The 21,472-nt window shown below is 41.4% G+C and overlaps 1 protein-coding gene across 2 annotated transcripts in view; it reads right to left on the minus strand.

The window, feature by feature from the left end:
• Nucleotides 1–21,472, minus strand: part of LOC117531746 (gephyrin-like) — a 73,921-nt gene that overhangs the window by 16,309 nt on the left and 36,140 nt on the right. Inside the window, exons 8-15 of one of the 2 annotated variants that reach the window (XM_034194866.1) lie at nucleotides 19,598–19,699; nucleotides 18,153–18,290; nucleotides 12,587–12,629; nucleotides 12,285–12,422; nucleotides 12,085–12,174; nucleotides 2,730–2,785; nucleotides 2,317–2,436; nucleotides 2,147–2,205 (exon numbers count right to left, since the gene is read on the minus strand). In XM_034194866.1, the coding sequence (XP_034050757.1) occupies nucleotides 2,147–2,205; nucleotides 2,317–2,436; nucleotides 2,730–2,785; nucleotides 12,085–12,174; nucleotides 12,285–12,422; nucleotides 12,587–12,629; nucleotides 18,153–18,290; nucleotides 19,598–19,699 (746 nt within the window). Of the gene's footprint in view, nucleotides 1–2,146; nucleotides 2,206–2,316; nucleotides 2,437–2,729; nucleotides 2,786–12,084; nucleotides 12,178–12,284; nucleotides 12,423–12,586; nucleotides 12,630–18,152; nucleotides 18,291–19,597; nucleotides 19,700–21,472 lie in introns of both variants that reach the window. The other variant, XM_034194867.1, reaches the window with a different exon arrangement.

Consider the following 21,472-nt stretch of genomic DNA (forward strand, 5'->3'; position numbering starts at 1 on the left):
AGTAGTTTAAGTAAAAAAAAAAAAAAAAAAAGCCTCAAAGAAGAAAAAGTAAATATAAGTCACACCTTAAGTCCTTCTAAACTACAAGTCCCACCTTTTTAATCTGGGATTTTTGTGCATTGTTGTCATGTACTTTTCATTATTTGCATTTATTCTTTTATTCACTCATTTTTCTATGACTGCTTATCCCAATCAAGGTTCGGGGGAGGGGAGAGCAAAGTCCCAGACTCAATCATTCAAAGTGTCATGTCCAGGTCCACTCAGACAAAAACTCATACACATGCCTACGGTCAATTTAGAGTCACCAATCCACCTAACCTGCATGTCTTTGGAAGTGGGACGAAGCCAGAGCACCCAGAGGGAGCTCGCGTAAACACGGGCAGAACAGGCAAACGCTGCACAGAAAGGACCAGGCGGGAAGTGATCCCAGCACCTTCTTGCTGTGAGGTAACAGTGCTAACTACTAAGCCACTGTGTTGAACTATTCTTTCATTATTAGACTTTATTTTGTTTAGTGCTCAAATTACTGGGAAAGTCCTGTATAAACAGTCATAATTATTATTAATAAGGAAGGTGATTTTTCAGTATACAAATTGCACTGGAGTATGAATCGCAGGAGATCCCAAACTAGTAAAAATTATTGTGCAGATTTTACTCCAGATACAGTGAAATTAATTTCAGTCATAACAAAAACACACATAGGCTCATTTTTATATTTTCTGTTCATATATATATATAATGGCCCAGTCACACAGCACACGACGATTCCTGAACGAAGGGAAAGGGGAAGTAAAAAAAAAGTCACAATCCGTTGAGAAAAGGTGGACGAAAGAGCTTTTATCACCGAACAGCCTGCGAAGCAAGAGCGCAAAAGAGACGAAAAAGGAACTTAAAAAAAAAATAAAGTTAACAATCTTGATGCTCTAATGAAACGCGTCTGGAGCCACTGCTGGAGCAGTGTGTGTCTGCATCTCTGAGTTCCAGGACTCGGCGCTGGGACGGAGCTCATAGTGCCTGAGTCCTGGAGAAACTGCAAACAGAAGCTGTGGAGATCTGTGCGCACGTCGGTAGAACCTGATCTGGTTCCTCGTCCAGAACAAAAGAGGAATCATCTCTTTCATCATCAGAATTCTCAGTATCTGACGACACGCTGCACACTCCGTCTTGCTCCAATAAAAAAAAAAATATATATATATATATATCTCAGAAAACTGTCAAAAGGGGGAATAAATATTTGTGTAAAGATGACTGAATATATCAGAGCAGTAAATTAATCAGCTAATCCACAACATGAATTCTGCCTTCCAGAACAGCTCTTTATATAATCATTTTAATTATCTACCTGTTGCCACATGTACAGAAGGGCTGGATTGTCATTCCTACACTCATATTGTTATATTTAATAAAAAAAAATAAGCGCAGGCAGGAGCTGCTGCTTCATTCAAGTACCGTCATAAATTACACAACATTTTTGTTGTTTCAAATTCCGCAGTTGCTTGTGGCAAAATAATTAATTATATCCACACAAAACATTAATTCTACTCTATACAAGGTGTCTGAGCCCACTGAAGCCGACTCCCCTCCCAAATAAAAAAAAAAAATCCAAGCAAACAGGCTGAGTTTTACGTGTAATTTCTGATGGTACATGAACTCAGTGGAGCAGCAGCAGCGCTCAGAAACGGCTTCTGCACGGTGTGAAAACATTCAGCTGGTCGAACGAAGTCAAATTAAACAATAACGTTACAAAAACTAAAACGATTAAAAAACGTCAAGAACAACAGCAAAATGAAACAGACGAATTGAGGTTTTCGTTGCCTTTCGTTCAAATTTTTCAACAGTTTAAAAATCCTGACGAAGTGCCAGCTGCAAGAACAAAGCTGTGCGATGGTTACACGATGCCAACAAAAGTCAACGAAACTCCTGATTTCTTGTTTCGACAGGGCTTCGTTGCCCTACATTAAGTGCCGTGTGACTGGGCCATAACTCTGATGCATTTATAGTAGTGTTCAGAATAATAGTAGTGCTATGTGACTAAAAAGATTAATCCAGGTTTTGAGTATATTTCTTATTGTTACATGGGAAACAAGGTACCAGTAGATTCTCACAAATCCAACAAGACCAAATGTAATCTGATCACTTGTGTTACCTGATGTCCTGTCCAGGCCGGGCCTGGACCATAATCCTCACCTCCAGCTCTTCTGTACCCTACAATACACCAGACAGTCAACATGACATACAAACCAACAAAAATAAACAAGAGTGGTCCAACATCAATGAAAACAGAGAACTACACCAAAGGCTAAACGGTGTACTCACATCCTCAGACTCCCTCAGCAGTTCAGTATCTTCTACTTGGACAACAGCATCAGCGCCACAAGGAATTGGTGCCCCGGTGGTCACCCTCATCACCTGACCTGGCATCACTGTGTGAGTGGGCTGTATGGACACATTTGATAAAAATCACATTATCAGATGACATTGCTCGTGCATGTGTGTACCCCCCCCCCCCACTCCCACACCCACTCTGCCTGGACAAAAGACAAAACCAGCATGATGGCATTGCCAACATTATTACTATTACAACTGTAGGCTGCATCATGATTCAATGTTTTAAAGAGTTGTTGACACAATATACCACTTAGCACTAAATCAAGTGTTGGTAGTAGTGTGAGTAGCAGAATAGTATTTGGTACTTCTCAAAACAGTAAATTTAGTGTGTTAGAGCTGACCTGTTGTCCAGCCTGTGATTCGCCCATGATGAAACGATCTCCAGGGCCATCAGCAGCTACAGGTCAATGATGATATTCAAGTTAATTAAAGATATTAGACCAGTTTCATAGACTACCAAGAGAACACTTAATACAGTTTTATGCAAACACTGGGGCACCTCTGATTAAGTTACAACACTTTTAAGACAATTGACAGACAAAAGACTTCTGGATACAAAAGTATAAGCAAAAAAAAAAAAAAAAAAAAAAATCATAACACAAAAAGGGAGTTAAATGAAAAGTACTGTGCGATACATTCTTTTTCTGACCTCTAAGGGATAATCAGACATTCTTCTTGTTTCCAGCCCAATTGATCGAAACCAACGGACTGTGAAACGTGATTTAGTTGCATCATATTAGTGCGTATCTGATTTATATTTCATTTAGTTTCGACCATTTTTAATTCTAATGTCATATCATGCCAGGTCTGCTGTATGAGTCACCCTACAGTATCCAGTGATGAAAGTGGGCCATGGGGAGAAGAAGAAGAAGAAAAAAAAAAAAAAAAAAAAAAAGCCAGAAAGTTTTTGGCAAGGGCCGAAGGCTCGAAGCCCCAGGCAAGGGGGTCTGGGGCTCTCCCCCAGAAAAATTTGAAATTTCAAATGCTCTCAGATGCATTCTGGTGCACCCCCCCCCCCCCCCCCCCCCGACATGGACCCACACATCTGGCTCTCTCTGTCTCCTCCTCCTCTCTGCACCACTCCATGGCACAGGGCCCAACTAAGCATGCAGTCAAAGTTCTTCTGCTGTGGCTGTTGACGAAAAACTAGAGCGATCTGAATTGTTCAGCAGCTGACGGTTGGATAAATATGGGTGTGTGTGTGGAGACAATTCACAACATGACAGAACTTAACGATGCGCTGTTACGAGCGATAGCGCGCAACAACGCGGAACATTATTCTTGACCGCGCGTAATGGTTGCTGATAATTCTCCAGCAACATGTGCCATTAATCATAACGCGTGGTAACAGGTTGCAGCAGTTCCTGAGGACACCTGACGCCTCTGCCCCGAATCATCACATTCGTGATCAGTGGCTAAGAATGTGTACTTCGTGGCATTCGTGACTTCTTGTTGTTATGTGTAAACGCAGCATAAACAAAATCAAAATGAAACATTCATGATGAACAGGCGTGTGTGTGCGCAATGCCTGTTCCAGCCATTTGTGGCTGGAATGTGCATAATAGTTACAGTAGCTGATCAAACATTCTTGCCGCTATTGTTTCTGTATGGCAACGTTGCTTTTCGTCCCATTCAGCTCGTCGGAGCTTTAGTTATTGATCCGTTCAGGTATCGTCAACGTTCATGCAAGACACTGGACTTGGGAGGTTGGACGAAGGTAGACGACATTCAAACGGAACGCCGACAATACGGGAACTACCCAAATGATGAGGAACCGTCAAGACAGAAAGCAAAACGGAATACGGACGAACTGAAGCTGTCGTCGGGATTCGTTCATATTTTTCAACAGTTTGAAAATTCTGACGAACCTCCAGCTACAGGGCCAACGCTGGATGACGGTTAACGATGTCTCAGAAAGTCAACGTAAGTCCAGATTTCTTGTTTCATTTTGTCTTCGGTGTCCTTCATTAGTGCCGTGTAACCGGGGCTTAAAGGTGATAGAGATTGAATGGGGCATTAATCCTTGTTCTGTGATGTGATATGTAGCCCAAAAAAAATTGGTTGGGTCTGTAATGGCTCAGAACCTTCCTAAAAGGCTCTCTGAAACAGTTATGTTACTATGCTGGGTTTAGAATGCCTCGTTTGCCTTTAATGGCGTCGTTTCGGAGCTTATTTGGCAACCTCATTATGAAATGCAAGTAGGTGGCGCTGATCGGTTGCCGTTGTTTGATTGGCTGCCCTTGCTCTCACCGAAAAGAAAGCATTATTTATTTATTTTCATTGCTTTTATATTTTCTGTTGTGTTTCTATTCAGGTTTTTTTTTTTTGCCTCTTTCTCTAAAATTGTATATAATAATCATTAGATTATTAATATATAAACATAAATAAATTTAAGAAATATTACAATTTGAAAACTAATGCACCCGAACGTGATGACAGCTGCAATGCTAACTTTTAACATTGAAAATGCCATAGACATGCTAACACGTTAGCATCGCTCCCGTTTTAAGTTATAAAATACATCTATCAACTGTTTCAGAAGAACATAACAGGTCGGTTTAACATAGAAAAGGTAAATAATACAGACGTATGCTCTTTAGGGTTTTAGCAGGAGAAAATTAAGCAAAAGAAAGAATAATCGAAGCATTGCTTCAATTTGCGTAGCACTGCTTCGATTGGTTCAAGGTTCAAAGCAAAGCCGCGCTGCAGAAAAGTTGTTTACGGACCCGCTGCAGGGTCTGTAATCAATACAGAAATTATCATTTTCCTGACAAACACCCCCCAAAACAACGGCCACTCTGAAGGACCGTTAACAGAATCGTTAAGCACAAACCTTATTGATGTCGGTGGATCGAGTCATTTCTTAACGATACCCAAAAGGAACCGGTTCTCGATACACATCCCTAGCTGCTAAGGGGTTAGCTCATTCCCTTTAGAGGAACAAACCAGAGCTAATGTGCCATTCTAACGTGCAATTCTTACAACAGGAATATGGCGCAACACAAATTTAAAACAAAAGAAAATGTGATACTCACAGGCTGTACTGATTGCTGGGGTTGATTTTGTCGCAGAGTCGTAACTGACCCTCTACTGAGTATTAAATGCTGACTGAAGCCAGCTCGAAATCGTGCAAGGTTTGTGAAACAGTCCTCCGTGAAATGCGCAGAGCAAAGAAATAGTCGGCGGTTGTATGTACTGGGGATGCGGTTAAAAATGAATAAAAGCCAGTGATTGCGTACATTGCTTTGCGTGGGAAGATCATAGTCCGCTAAAACAGCCTGGGAAACCACACCTGTAGCTCGCCATTGCTTCTCTTCGAGTGTTATGAATGGGTGGGCACAACCTTATGAATAATTCATTTCGAAGGGGCGTGTGTGAAAGGGTGTGTGTGTGTGTGTGTGTGTGTGTGTGTGTGTGTGTGTGTGGGGGGGGGGGGGGGGGGGGGGGGGGCTATTGGTGAAAAAGTGACAAGTTTTCTCTCAAAAACGGATTGGCCTGTTTTCTAGGGGCAATTAAAAAAAAGGAGAAATACTTGAAACAGAGGTTCTGAAACTTGCTGGCACTTTGTGTGTATTCCCCAAAGCGGGAAGACTGAACTAACACCAAAAACATGAAAAAGATGATTTTGATTCTCTATCCCCTTTAAATAGTCGTTCCTTGGCTCATTTTGACTTTCTGTTCCTGGCTAAAAAAATCCTTTCATTATTTAATGTGGCACTTTCTCAAATGTTTGATTCAGTGTGCTATGGAGCGTCCACCTCCACCTGGAGCATCTAGTGAAATAACCAACGGCTTTGCAAATATTGCACCTTGCTGTCTTGGCTTTGCGGTCTTCAGCGGATATTTCAGCGATAGAACTCCTCAATGCTGGCCTGTTAGCTGGCTGCTAACTGCGGAAGAGACAGCTCAAATACAGGCCTCTCACATTACAACACTCCTCGTCTCAGTGAGAGACACACCTCAGTTCAGAACACCACCATCCTCTCCGCTCCCCACCCTCTGCAGCAAACAGAGCAGCAAAGCAGCACTTGTTTTCCTGGATCAGAAATCTCTGCAGGTTGTATCAGAAATTTCTAATCCGTGAATTATGTTGGTGTTGGAAACCAATACAGACATTGGATCGGGTCGGCCCATGACATCATCAACAAGTGTTATCACAACTGGTTGGTGGAGTCCAAATCTCTACCGCAGGCCAAATTTATGTCATTTATACAGTCGACTGCATATACCACACACCCCTACCGGGAGTGTTAGCTTTTCCATATAAATGATGATTAAATAAAAGCCGGGTCAGCGATTTGATCCTTTTGGTCGAACCAGCCCCATTTGAATTTAGTCTTGATGAACTTATCTATAACAGCATCTCTCATTCACTGCTGTGTGGTCAAGTGGTGCCGCGTTACATTATCCTTCAGTCTCTGATCAGGATGTGAAAACATGAGACTTAATATCAACTGTGATGTCTCACACGTTTCCAAACAATTTCACAAATACAAACATCGTGAAAGACAGACCACAGACTAAATTCTATTCGTGCCAGGGAGACAAAAATAACCCTTCTGCTTTGGAGTTTAATGGCAGATTGCATCAATGGATTCTGACGTATGCTATCAAAAATAACGTTCACCAAGTAAGTAAAAACTCGGATTTCCAGTCATTTCTGGTTAACTTTCATCACTGAGTATCACTCTGGGTCCTAAGTGGGATAGAGTGCATCCCACGATATCAGAAGTACCAAGCTATCTGCTGCAGCCAAGTGGTGGGTGTCCCGTTGGACTCATGCACTCGCTGTGTTTCTCAGCACTGCAGGGATTAAAGCAAGAAGAAGAAGAAAAAAAAAATCTAACAAATTTTTTAATGGCCAAATTATAAGATGTTCACCATCTACCTTTTTATAGAAACCCTTTTGCAATCGCATCCCAGGATTGAAGAAAAATCAAGGTTGAGACAGCTAGGAAAACAATCAGAATCAACAGAAACCTTTTAAGTACAAAACATTAAATAAAAGCTGTGTTTATTTTTCCTGGTCAAAAAAGGATGAGCAGAAATTTTTAAAATTGTTTTTCCTCTTCATACTGACTGATAAAAAAAGTCACTAGCAAAGAGAAATTTAAATGACCTGTTTTCTCTCATTCCAGACATGCACTTTTACAGCCTCAGTCCAAAATGGAAGAAATTCATTTTTCCCCCTCAAAATTCTACACACGATACCCCCGTAACGACAATCAGGGTTGGACGGATTCACATTTTTTTCACTTCAGAGCTGGATACCTGCCAATACGATACTATTCCGATAGCAAAAGCTCTGTTTTCGTTATTATCATCATCATCATCATCGTTGTTGTTGACTTTATGAGGATATTCTATATCCCCAGTTATACAGCTTCATGATGAAGTGGTATAGAGGAGGATTTTTTTTTTTTTTTTTTAAAGAAGAGAGCTGCAAGTTCAGCTACAGCCCAGGTGGGGTCCAGGGACAATGTCCCGGCGGGGTTCGAGGGGGCAGAGCCCCCTGAAGCTACAGGGATTTATACCTCTAAAATGTTATTGGCAAGCCTATTTTAACTAATTTTTAGTTGTTTTAGATGCAGTGAAAGCAGGAATAATACACAAAAAATGACATTCCTGTTGTAATATCTGTAATATCCAGTGCTTAATTTGTAAAGTGGGAGGTCCCGGAGCCCAGAGGATGGGTGGCTCCGGTGCAGAAAAAAAAAAAAAAAAGAAGGGCGGGGGGAGGGGCTTGCGAACAACGCTGTGCGCCACACCGAAAATAAACTGGGCATGTATTGTAGGCCTAATAACACTAGTCACACCAAATCCGGATAGAGTACAAATGCCTGTTTAATGATGTACAGTGGTCCCTCGTTTATCGCGGAAGTTATGTTCTCCGTGTTCACACCGGGCGCGACGCGAGCGACTGCAGCCACAGGTTGCCATGTAATCCCTATGTAAGGACGCGTTTTGGCGCCAAACCACACAGCGCGACGCGAGTGAAGTGATTTTGAGCGTTTTGCGCGTTTGTGGCGCGATATTGCATCGCATCACGTCGTGTTGCCCTCCTCCCCAAGTTGAAAAATCTGAACTTTTTCATCTCGTCGCACCGCGATGACCAATCAGGGACTAATTATGTAGTGACGTGGAGATGTCGAGTTTGACTGAGGATGTGAACATGTCCTGTATCTGGTAGCAGCCTGTGAGCAGGACTTATGTCTCTTTTGTCCTTTATTTCACAATCATGACAGAGTTTTTGGAGCGAGCAGCAGCCCCACAGCAGCGGGAGAGGAGTTTCTTTTTCTTTTCTTTTTTTTTTACATGCACGCGCGAGGGAATCATCCATGGAGATTATTTTACTTATTAACTACACAGATGTATAATAAAGCAAATGGTGACTGGTTTCTAAAGACAATTATGACAGTTTTTTTTGGGAAAGAGCGAGGAGCAACCCCACAGCAAGCAGCGGAGTTTCGTTCTTTCTTCTTTTTTTTACGTGCGCGTGTGAGCGAATCGTCTGTGTGGAGAATATTTTATTAATTAACTACACAGATGTATAATAAAACAAATGGTGACTGGTTTCTAAACACAATTATGACAGAGTTTTTTGGGGGAGGGGCGAACTGCAGCAAGCAGCGGAGTTTTTTTTTTTTTTTTTTTTTATTGTTTACATGTGCGTGCGTGAACGGGACAGGTGGTCTTCAAACTGGGTCCTGCAGAGGCGGAAGGACCGCTGAAAGTGGCCATCATCCAGACGCAGCTCATGCAGCAAATAATGATACTCTCTGTATTGGGAGCTTTTCACAACAACTCGCTCCGTGTGATCAAGGTCCGTCATGATGACTTGACGCCGAGCGGAATGGAAGCTCCTCCTATTTGATGACGCACCGGGGCGAATTTTCGCAGCGAAAGTCCACCCAAGCAGAGCGACACACCGGGCAAAGGAGGCGCGTCCGTCGCCACGCAAACCCCGCGAATTTGTAGCGTCTGATCGTGCCGGAAATCCGCGAAGTAGCGCTATTTTTTACACTTATTATAGATGTTTTAAGGCTGTAAAACCCCTCACTACACACTTTTGTCAAACAGGCATAAACATTTTCTCACTTTTCTGTCTTGTGTAAACACACTCTTTTTTCTTCTGTGCGAGAAGATTATAAACAAATGCGCGGCTCTCCCTTCTCTCACTGCCTCCGGAGGTACGGATGCGGGACCCGCAAAGAATCCAAGTCCTCTCTCGGTGGCCACGGAGCTCTGCGGCTACGGTCAATATCCGGATCAAAATAGCGAGCGTAGCCTCTGGACCTGTTGCCAGATTTGGCGCAATTCCGCACAGCAGACAGGAGGGCGGCGGTGTGATTGGCAGTGAGAGGAATTGCGATGATTTTTTTTTTTTATATATATATATATATTTTGTTAGTCAAGAGAGGTGGCGGATCACGGATCCAATATAAATAGCCGGCAGAGCCAACGTCAGAGTTTCCAGAGCGCGCTCCAGCTTGCTCCCCCTCAAATTAAGCCCTGATAATATCAAAGTTCTTTTTTTTTTTTGCATGTTTCTGTTGTGTGGGCCGCTGAAGAGGAGGTACTGCTGGCCCACTACCACCAGATGGCGCCCTGCTTGGAGTGCGGGCTTCAAGCACGAGAGGGCGTCGGAGCTGCTAGGAGTGACAGCTGTCACTTATCAGCACCAGCTGTCACTCGTTCAACTCATCACCATATAAGCCGGACTGCAACTCCACCTCCTCGCCGAGAAATCAGCTACCGTTCCAGGTAATCTTTCTCTGCTGTGATTTTCTGAGTGTTTAAACATTGTTCTGTGTGCAGCCGTTTATCCTGTGGACTCAGTCTGTAACTGGATTGGCGGATAGTGTGACTTGCGACGGCTTCACCTCACACTCCTTCCAGGTAGAGTGACTGACAGGAGCAGCACGGGTGATTCTGTGTCTGGAGGTGGAGGTTCTCCCTCCCGGAGGAACTAAGCTTTACACGATTGCTGGGTGTGTATTCACACACCCACGATTAACTGTTTCCGTTTTCTGCCAGCAGTACCGGGTCTGACTGCTGAAGACAGTGGCCACCTGGGGCGCAGGGCTTGGCGGCTCCGGTGTTCTTCAGATCCGTTGGTGGTGGAAGCTGTGTGGGACGTCTCGTCAGACGTCTTCTATCTTCGAGCCTGCCCACACGTCACCTTGTGTATAATTGACAATCCACATTATTGTTATTGTCTGTATTTCGTTGTGCGATTCACAACATTAAATTGTTACTTTTGGCTTATCCATTGTCCGTTCATTAACGCCCCCTGTTGTGGGTCCGTGTCATGACACCTTCCCAACAGTTTCTGTCAAAGTCCAAGTTAATAAAATAATGGTCATAATGTTGAAAAGGTTAAAAACACAATATTTGATGGCCATAGCATTTGCTCTCTTCTTCAAAAATGACATACAGTGCATTTAATCCAGTGGAGGAGGCAGAGCTTTTCCTGTCATCTTGACAGCCCCCCAACATTTTTCTGTGGAACTGCAGAGCTGAACCTGAAGTGATCTCAAACCTGCGCTTTTAAAGATTAAACCTGGATGAAAAACTTTCTGAATCAGTTTTTCACACTTTCCTGTTTCAATGAAACTGTGTGGTGAAGATGATTGTTTAATGAGCATGTAGTGCTAAAGTCTGCTGTTCACACAAATGACCATTGGATCATTTGTAAACAGTAAACCATTTCTAAACAGTTCCCCAACACCATCTCACCATTTTCTTGCTTCGACCAAACTTGAAGCTTTTAGGAAACACGAAGCCCTTCAACTGTAAAATAAACCATAAATTTCTGAATGTATCATCAGCTATGCGCACATGAGGAACTCTGGATTAATACCGAAGGATTTTGATGTAGTTTTTTTCCCCTTTCAACAGATAGAGATGCTACGTTCAGCTATGATCTGCTGCACTCTGAGCTGCCATTTCACAGTCTCACAGAACCCTGAAGCCGTTGACTGGTGGTCTCTTCTGTATGTGACTGATTTGATAGGAAGAAAATGAGAAATATGTTTCTATTTCTTTAACTGTTTGTTTAAAATGGCAAAATAAAGCAAAACTACAGCCCTATAATTAGTATATTTTCAGCAACATTTCAGTTCATTTTTTGGAAAATCTGTGCTGGGCAGTACAGCCAATTTGAACCCGAGAGCCGGGCAGAAATTTGCCACCCACTGTGGCTTGTACCCTACTCCATGCTGCTGTTAGCTGGCTGCTCACTGCAGAAGAGACTTCTCTCGAACAGAGGTCTCAATTCAGAAACACCCCCCCCCCCCGCCTTACAGCAAGCAGCACTTGAAAGGAGAGGTTTCACAGAAGTGGCTCCTCACCGATATCGGAAAACTCCACAGGTTGTACCTGAAATTTCCGATATGTGAATTACGTCGGTATCGGAAGCAGATACCAATACTGGATCAGATCAGCCCCATCCTTACTAGATGTCACATGACCTCATGGACTGAGCTACCAAAGACACAACATTCCCGATTTCATGTCATTAAAATGTACCCTGTGATCATCTTTTACACACAACGGTACACAGTAGACCCTGTGCAGCCCTTCCACCACAAAAAAAAAAAAAAAAAAAAAAAGACACAAAACTGGAGTTATTCTGATTCAGCTACGTGCATGTGTAGATGTGTATTGAATACTGTACGATGTTAGTGAAATTACCTCGTACAGCGTAGCCATCTTTAACAGAGGCAGGGAAAGGAGGAAGGTTGTCTTTGGCATAGATGTCCTGAGCAAGCACTCGACCCAACCCTTCTATCAAAAACATGAAAAAATAATCCATACTTGTTCCACTTTGTGATGACTGCATTTCAACAGCTTAATGGAAAACACTCCAAATGCAACTGTTCCTGAATATTCACCTCTGTAATTAATAACTTCAATTCCCAGAATAGGAGTCATCTCTAGAACAGTGATGAAGGCCTTGTCCATTGATGTCAAAGGGAAAGGAGACATACGATGACGCCGTGCCACTTTACTGATGTCCACTGCACTGTGGCCTGGGGGGGAGGGCACATGCACACACAGAATGAAAAGAACGGGTGTGAGGAATTGACAAATGTGGTGCTTCAACAATTTCTCAAAGTTCCTAATTTTCCAAAGTGATATAATCACTGTAGTTGTTGCAAAGGCTGTATATTAATGAGGCACAAACTGAACTTACTGGCTCTCAGAATGTTCTCGTTACTGCCACATCGTGACTGAACCTGCAGAGAGAGACACATATTCTATATTTGGTCGTTGCTTGATGAATGATTTTAAACAGCTCATTTTAGGAATAATAACAGCATTAAAGGCAAAGGTGCAATATGGCACAATGGATGGGCACAGTTATTTACATTTGCTCATTTAACTTTTGGTCAGTGTGTTACTGATATTATTTTAGGCTATAAAACAATTTATTAATAAGATTTCCTATTTTATATATATATATATATATATATATATATATATATATATATATATATATATACACAAATAAGGACGTGTTTAAATAAGATTTAATAAGGACCCATCTTCTGCGAGAAAAGAAAGGGGATGTGTTTCAGTCAGAAATGAGGACAGCTACAAATGTTTGGGGATTTATAAAAAACAACAACAACAACAAAAAAACAAACAAACAGCATTAAGACTGTCCCCAAAAATTCATCAGACTAATTACTGCATGCCAATTTACTGTACAGTGTATATGTCACACTGCAGTAGAACTCGCACCTCAGCTCTTTAATTTGGAATTTGAGAATTATTGTAGCATAATTTTTATTATTGCCATTTATTTTTTTTATCATTCATTTATTTTGTTTAGTCCCTTGAATGCTGGGAAAGTCCTATATAAATAGTGATAATTATTATCAATGTCTAATATGCTACACATGACATGCAGATGGACAGCAGATTAGAGGAATATTTTGTACATTCTGGCAGCTTTTCTTCCATTTTCAAAGAATGGTTAAAACTCAGCAAACACTCTTGGCATGTTACTGATATGACCTGTGTACTCTATCCTTAAATTATAACTGAGCCACAAAATTTCCTTAATTTATATCACTTTGGTTAAGAGATCAATCCCTTGATTGTTTTTTTCAATTACAGTGGTCCCTCGCTATAACAAGGTTCACCTTTCGCAGCCTCGCAGTTTCGCGGATTTTTTAGAGCAATTTTGCATGCTTTTTTTTTTTTTTTTTTTTTTTTTTTTTTTTTTTTTTTAACATTGCATTGTGTTCTGCGTCCTTATCAGGCGGGCCGGTCGCGGCACCGGTCAGGATCACCGCGATTGCTCTCACTGCCTCCGATGCGCTTAGGGAGTCTGCGGGCTCGGTAAACGCGGCAGCAGATCACTCACACCGCCCTCCTGTATGCTGTGCGGAGCTGCGCCAAATCTGGCAACAGGTCCAGAGACTACTCTCGCTGTTTTGATGCGGAGGTTGACCACAGCCGCAGAGCTCCGTGGCTACCGAGAGAGGACTTGGATTCTTTGCGGGTCCCCGCATCCGTACCTCCGGAGGCAGTGAGCGAAGGGAGAGTTCTGTGTGTGTCTGTTTATAATCTTCTCGCCCAGAAGAAAAAAGAGAAAGTTTACACAGGAGAGAAAAGTAAGAAAATGTTAATGCCTGTTTGAGAAAAGTGTAGAAAGTGTGTAGTGAGGGGTTTTACAGCTTTAAAATATCTATAATAATTGCAAAAAATAGCACTGACTACTTTGCGGATTATTTTTAGAACGTAACTCCCGCGATAAACGAGGGACCACTGTATTACAGTTTTTCCATTTAGTTTATAAAATTCTGGCCTGGAAAACAGGCTCACCAGATATAACAAGAGTCATCAAGAGACGACATAGCCTCCTGGTACCCACAAATCACTAATATAAAGTGTTGGGGGAATCACCAAAGTATGCCCTTAAGGCACCTTGACATGTGCAGAGATTTGATCCTTGCATGCCAATGAATAAACACATTGCAAACTGTGCGTGGCTGTGTGCCAGTGCACAAAGAAAATTTTGAAATGTTCAAAACTTTTGGCACACATTAATCTCATGAGCTAGTTGTTAACATCGCTTGTTTTTGTCATAGCTGATTGCTATATCCCCCATATTTCATACCAGTGGGATAAAAAGGAAAGTAGGGGTTGTACAGACGACATGATCAGTCGACTTTACTGCTGTGCGGTGATGCTTTATACTCGATACAGACGAGTCACTGACCACGACTATGACAAACATGGCCACAGCATAGAGTGGTTATGCTGGGGAGACTCCCAAATGTTTGCAAAAACTGCTGGTGTGACTGGTCATAATCACAGAAGGCAGCGTCCATTGACAAAGTTGAATGTTAAATCCATCTTATTAAAGTTTTCAGTATCCTGCCCAACAAATTTAATTGAGGGTCCACGATCAGTCCAACAGACTTGCTTCAGTTTGGCTCGTGGGGTTTTACATACCTCCCGAGCCAACTTGGCAAATTAATCCTCAATTTACTTGTGGCCAAAATAGTCAGCGCACGTGCCTCCAAAACAGAAGGTTTCTAGTTCCATGTAATGTGAAATTGTATCAGGAAGGGCAGCTGGTGTAAAATGTGCCAAATCAACATAGACCTGCTGTGGCGACCCTGAGCAAAAAAGGAATAAGGCAAAGGGTATATATTTTGGGGTACATCATTGTTTTAGCTGTTCAACAGTCCACATACACTGATACAGGAGCAAAGCAAACTCCATCACAGAGGATCTCTGTGTGTGCTACCCTTACCTAGTTTAGCCTGTACGCCAATGCAGTTTACTAGGGTGTGGCCATTGGCAAGTACAAGCAACAACAGGTAAGAGTTAGACAAGCAGTGCAGACCGGTGTTCATCCAAAGGATATGGCTGACTTTAAAAGCAAAAGTACTAAACCATTACACCCCAAACACTGTTGCCCATTCTGCAGTATACATGCATGTAGACTTATTAAAATATGTACAATCCATTTAAAAAGCATGAATATACTGCCTGAAATTAATTTTAATTTCCGCCTAATCCACAGTACAATATTTAACAGGTACAACATTGAAATAAACCAAGAGTGTGCAAATATATGATTAAACATACAGATTTCCGGACATCATCTTGAGAAGTGAAGTGGCTAATGGCTTTTTTCTGAAAAGTAGACCAAGAAGTACCATTGTACCAAATTTGGTGCTTGCATCCCAAAATGAAAGATTCCTATGATATACACATTCATCTGCTGCACTAACAAAATATTCCACAGTATGTCGTCATTATAAATTAAATTTCACTGGAGTGCTAAAATATCCTGCGATTTAAAAAAAAAAATCATTTTTATTTTAAAGTCTTAATGTTGTGATGATTTAAGAGAAAACCTACAGGCTTCTGGAATGCAGAAAATCCAGTAACCAAGCACTGCATATACCTATGTGCACACTATCTAAACGGGATGAAAATACCAGGGATAATATTACACAGGGTGATTTCTCATTTTAAAACCATAATGAACAGATTTAACTCATGTTCCAAGTGTCCCAAGCATGCATGTGTATATATATATATATATATATATATATATATTAGTGTTTTGTTGTTGTTTGTTTTTTTTTAAAGTACAACCCCAATGAAGTTGGGATATTGTGTGAAATGGAAATAAAAACAGAATACAATGATTTGCAAATCCTCTTCAACCTATGTTCAATTGAATACACCACAAAGACAAGATATTTAATGTTCAAACTGATAGACTTTTTTGTTTTTGTGCAAATATTTGCTCATTTTGAAATGGATGCCTGCAACACGTTTCAAAAAAGCTGGGACGGTGGCAACAAAAGACTGGGAAAGTTGATGAATTCTCAAAGAACACCTGTTTGGAACATTCCACAGGTGAACAGGTTAACTGGAAACAGGTGAGTGTCATGATTGGGTATAAAAGCAGCATCCCCAAAAGGCTCAGCCATTCACAAGCAAAGATGGGGCGAGGATCACCACTTTGTGAACAACTGCGTAGAAAAAAAGAAAAAAAAAAGTCCAACAGTTTAAGAACAATGTTTCTCAATGCTCAATTGCAAGGAATTTTAGCGATTCCATCATCTACAGTCCATAATATAATCAGAAGATTCAGAGAATATGGAGACCTTTCAACATGTAAGCGGCAAGACCGACCACCAACACTGAATGCCCGTGACCTTCGATCCCTCAAGTGGCACTACATTAAAAACCGACATCATTGTGTAAAGGATCTTACCACGTGGGCTCAGGAACACTTCAGAAAACCAATGTCAGTTAACACAGTTCATCGCTACATCTACAAGTGCATGTTAAAACTCTACCATGTAAAGCAAAATCCATACATCAAAACATCCAGAAACGCTGCTGCCTTCCCTAGGCCCAAGCTCATTTGAAATGGACAGACACAAAGTGGAAAACTGTGCTGTGGTCTGTTGAGTCCACATTTCAAATTGTTATTAAAATCATGGACGTGGTGTCCTCCGGACAAAAGAGGAAAAAGACCATCCAGATTGTTACGAGCGCAAAGTTCAAAAGCCAGCATCTGGGGTTATGGGGTGTGTCAGTGCCCATGACACGGGCAACTTACACATCTGTGAAGGCACCATCAATGCTGAAAGGTACATCCAGGTTTTGGAGCAAGACATGCTGCCATCCAAGCAACGTCTTTTTCAAGAACGTCCCTGCAAGACAATGCCAAGCCACATTCTGCATGTGTTACAACAGCCTGGCTTTGCAGTAAAAGAGTGCGGATACTAGACTGGCCTGCCTGCAGTCCAGACCTGTCGCCCATTGAAAATGTGTGGCGCTTTATGAAGCGCAAAATAGTACAACTGAGACCCCGGACTGTTGAACAACTGAAGTTGTACATCAAGCAAGAATGGGAAAGAATTCCACCTACAAAGCTTCAACAATTAGTGTCCTCAGTTCCCAAACGCTTATTGAGTGTTGTTAGAAGGAAAGGTAATGTAACACAGCGGTAAACATACCACTGTCCCAGCTTTTTTCTGCAGAAAAACAATAAAGTTTATCAGTTTGAACATTAAATATCTTGTCTTTGTGGTATATTCAAGTGAATATAGGTTGAAGAGGATTTGCAAATCATTGTATTCTGTTTTAATTTACATTTTACACAACGTCCCAACTTCATTGGAATCTCTCTTTACTTGCTAATAAACAATGTATGAATAATAATTCCAACGATTTAAGAGATCCAGCATAATTAGAGTTTTTGCATTTTTTCTTCCGATTATCAGTCCCTTAAAGATTTTTGGACAGTTTTACAAGCATGTACCACAAATGAAGACGCTTCTATTACTCACAGGCTCATTCACTCCCATTCAATTCCAAACTGCAAACATGTCCCGAGACTTAATTAAGAAAAGGAAATCTCTGTGAACGGAGACCAGCATTCACAGGAAGTCAAGATGAGTACAAACCTTTCCATTTGAAAAAGGTTCTAGTCACCATTTTGCATTTAACACATTTGAAAGCCAAATAGAATCAGGAGTAGGAGGTACAGCTTGCATGAATTTAATCTGACTTTATTTGGGAGTATCTTGTCATATTTCCACAGTAACTATGTCTGAAAGTGGTGATAAAGACACAAAAATCTAGAAAATAAGCAAAAACTCCAATCATGCAGAAACTGTCTAATTGGTTATTAAAGTATAAACACACAGGATGAAGTCTAAATTTCAGTGCCACATTGTCATATTGACTTTTGCAGGAATGTTGGTGTGTACCTTGGGTGTCGGGCATGAGGCGGTAGAAAGACGGGAGGTTGCCTGTGTTGCCCGTGGTGACTCAGAAGGGGTGGAGCTTAAAGAGGCAGAATCTCGAGGAAGCACCTGAACGCCTCGAGAAATGATTGAGTCCGGGATCTGCACGCATTCTCACACACAGACACACACACACACACACACACACACACGCACACACACACACACACACACACACACACACAATACTTGTTCAAGCTGATGCAGTGTCAGTTGGACATGCACCAGAAGCAGTGTGACAGCAGCGAGAACTTAACTGTTTTATTCATGCATTAACTTCTAGACTCAATTATAAACACATAATCTGCAATGGAGCAGGGAGGGCCCACTGCCCCCTACTGTCCAGTCAGACAGGAAATTGGGAATGTTACTAGGGCCTAACAAGGACAGCCACCGTTTCAGCTTTTACGCCACTTTGCCCCGTGGATTTCTTCACATACACCTGATCTGCTAATGTTAATAAAGCTTTAATGTTGCAAAATTTACAGTATACCCCATTACTAAGACTTATTAATACATATCTCTCCAAACAGATTATAGGGTGTTGGGGGGGGTCGGCTCATAGATGCATCATGATGTTGATGTGTACGATTCTGAATAGATTCAGAAATGTCAACTGATTTTATAAGCGTTAATTGTGGAGGATGGAATGCAGCTATTGGCCACCATTAAGTATTTTTCACGTCCCTTATATAAGCCTGTTTTTTTCTTTTTTTAAATTGGAAATGTACTTTTTATATCAGTACATTTCCCATGCAGCTTCATTACCGCTTCTTTCTTAACACCTGTATTTGGACAACATGCAACATTCCACAGGATGAGAAGCACCTAGTAATAATTTCTAGCTACATCTGAAGACAGTTTTTAAACTAAATAAATATGAATAAATAAATAAAATGCTCATTTGTTAATTATCCTCAAGATTAACATTTAAACGAGCGAAGAACACACATCTGCAAGTGATAGCATGTACATCACAGTCAAACTAGTGGCCTTCCAGGAACATGCAGTAATGATGCTGCCCAAGTCTATGATCTTATCAATGAATTTTCCAACTTACCACCAGGACAATTCATGAAACAAAAGTAATGGTGAATTATTTAAAAAGGATGATACATAGGTTATGGCATAAGTCATGCTTTCCATAACTTGGTTGTCTTGTACGCCTTCCCCAAATGTTTTAAGTTTGTCTTTGCTCTCCTCATATTACCCAGTTACACACAACCCACCAGGTAACACCTTTAATTGTGCTGAATGCACCTTATCCAGCTGATCATGGGCAGTAGGAAGGAATGAAAAACATGCAGGAGGACACACAAGAACTGCTGCTCTAAGTAAAACACTAGTGTGTGATTGACAGACATGATGAACTGATCAATGATAGAAGAGGAGGGTGTGTGAACTCTCACCTGCTCACCATGGGTAAAGGAGCAGGTGAAATGAGGAGGTGGGGCGGGTGTGGTGCCAGGCAGGTATGGACTCCCCTTAGCCATGACCACAGCATGGCTTGTCTGATGGACACACACACGTTCACATGGACACACAAGTGAATGAAATGAAATGGACCATTTGGTTCAGTGAATGAAGCAGCGACATTCCAGCTTGCAATTGCAATGAAAAATTTTTGACAACATGATGACATCTAAACATCACAGGACAAAACTGCTTCATAACCCACACCAGCACCCTGAGGCTCTTAACGTATCACTCCTCAGAACTCAGTTGAGCCAAAACTGAACTCATCTGTTGGCATGTTGCTTGCAACCAATTACATTATTTGGATGGAAGATTCTTCCTGTACAGAAAGTAATAACTGAAGATACACGTGATCACACAGGATGGAACTTAGCCATTCCAACACACGGGGAAATAACAGAACCCAGACAGACGTAATACAACTGCACCAATCAGTTTTCTGACGCAAGTACCTCAAACTGGTGGATAAGTGACCTACAACCTCAATTGACCCCTCCTTCAGGGTGCATCCGCTTACAGCCAGTAATCTTTTTTTTTTCTGTTACCATCAGCTTTTAGCAATTTTTCCTCCCCAAACACCTTGTTTAAATTTTTTTTATGTATTAAGTAGAAATGATTTTCAATCTGGTAATAGTTAGCAATGATGATACAGTTGCTGAAGTGCTAATTCCCCTGTCAACATGACATCCAAAATAAAGGAATCTGGGGGTTCAGTGCCTGGCTCAAGGGTAGTTCATCACTCAAGTGAAACTGGGTGGATTTTGAGCCCCTGAGTCTTCAGGGAATGAGCCTTTCTACCCATTTAGGTATGCAGTGTCCAGCTTAAAGAGGATATTATTAGTATTTTTCGTGTATCACGTTTACTCTGCACATAAACATGTACTCCAAAGTAACAACAACCCCTGCTGAGCAGTTAGAATTTCTGTCGGTTAAACAACTGTTCTAGGTGTTGCTGCAGTCACCAGAAAAAGGCGTCGCTTCAGATTTGTGTCTTAATCCCTCCTGCTTTAGGCAGGAGGGACTAAAGCACAAGGCAAATATGGAAGTGTAGAAAACATGAATATTACTGCCACAAACAGTATACCTATTTATTTTTTTTTTAAATAAAATCAAGAGTTTAGATTATGACAGTCTGAGTACTTTTTCTTTCTAAGATTTATAAAAAAAAAAATCTTGTTTGTCTGCTGACTTGTTTGCAGTTTGATAATGCTGTGTTCTCCACACACACACACACACACACACACACACACACACACACACACACACACACACACACACACACACACACACACACACACACACACACACACACACACAGGCTGGACTAGAGGTACTGGGCTGGAACATGGTCAAATGTTACACATACATACATCTTCAACCACTTATCCGAGATGGGGTCACAGGTGTTCAAAAGTTATTCATAATCCAAAAAGTAAAAAGCTTCTGCCCATCTTCATTCATTCCACTTCCACATCAACCACTTTTCTATTATTTGACTTCATTTATCTCAATAACTAAAAATAGAATTACTAAAACACTACACTCCAGGACGCAATTAAGAGCTGATCATTAGTCTTTGTGATTTTCTGACCTCGTCTCCATCACTGTGCCAATGTAATGTCAGTTAAAAGGATGCTGTGCTTCTTTGGCACAAAACACTGATAATATTCAAATGTCTAAAAATTAAACAATTCCAATGTTTCATGGCATTAGGTAACCCTGCCCAATCCTCACAGTAGACTGACTGCAATGTTTTGGGTGTAGTGTTGGGAAACATTGACTGCACTGGGGAACCTGTTCAAAAATTA

The sequence above is a fragment of the Thalassophryne amazonica genome, chromosome 19, assembly GCF_902500255.1.
Source record: "Thalassophryne amazonica chromosome 19, fThaAma1.1, whole genome shotgun sequence".
In the NCBI taxonomy this organism is placed as follows: domain Eukaryota; kingdom Metazoa; phylum Chordata; class Actinopteri; order Batrachoidiformes; family Batrachoididae; genus Thalassophryne; species Thalassophryne amazonica.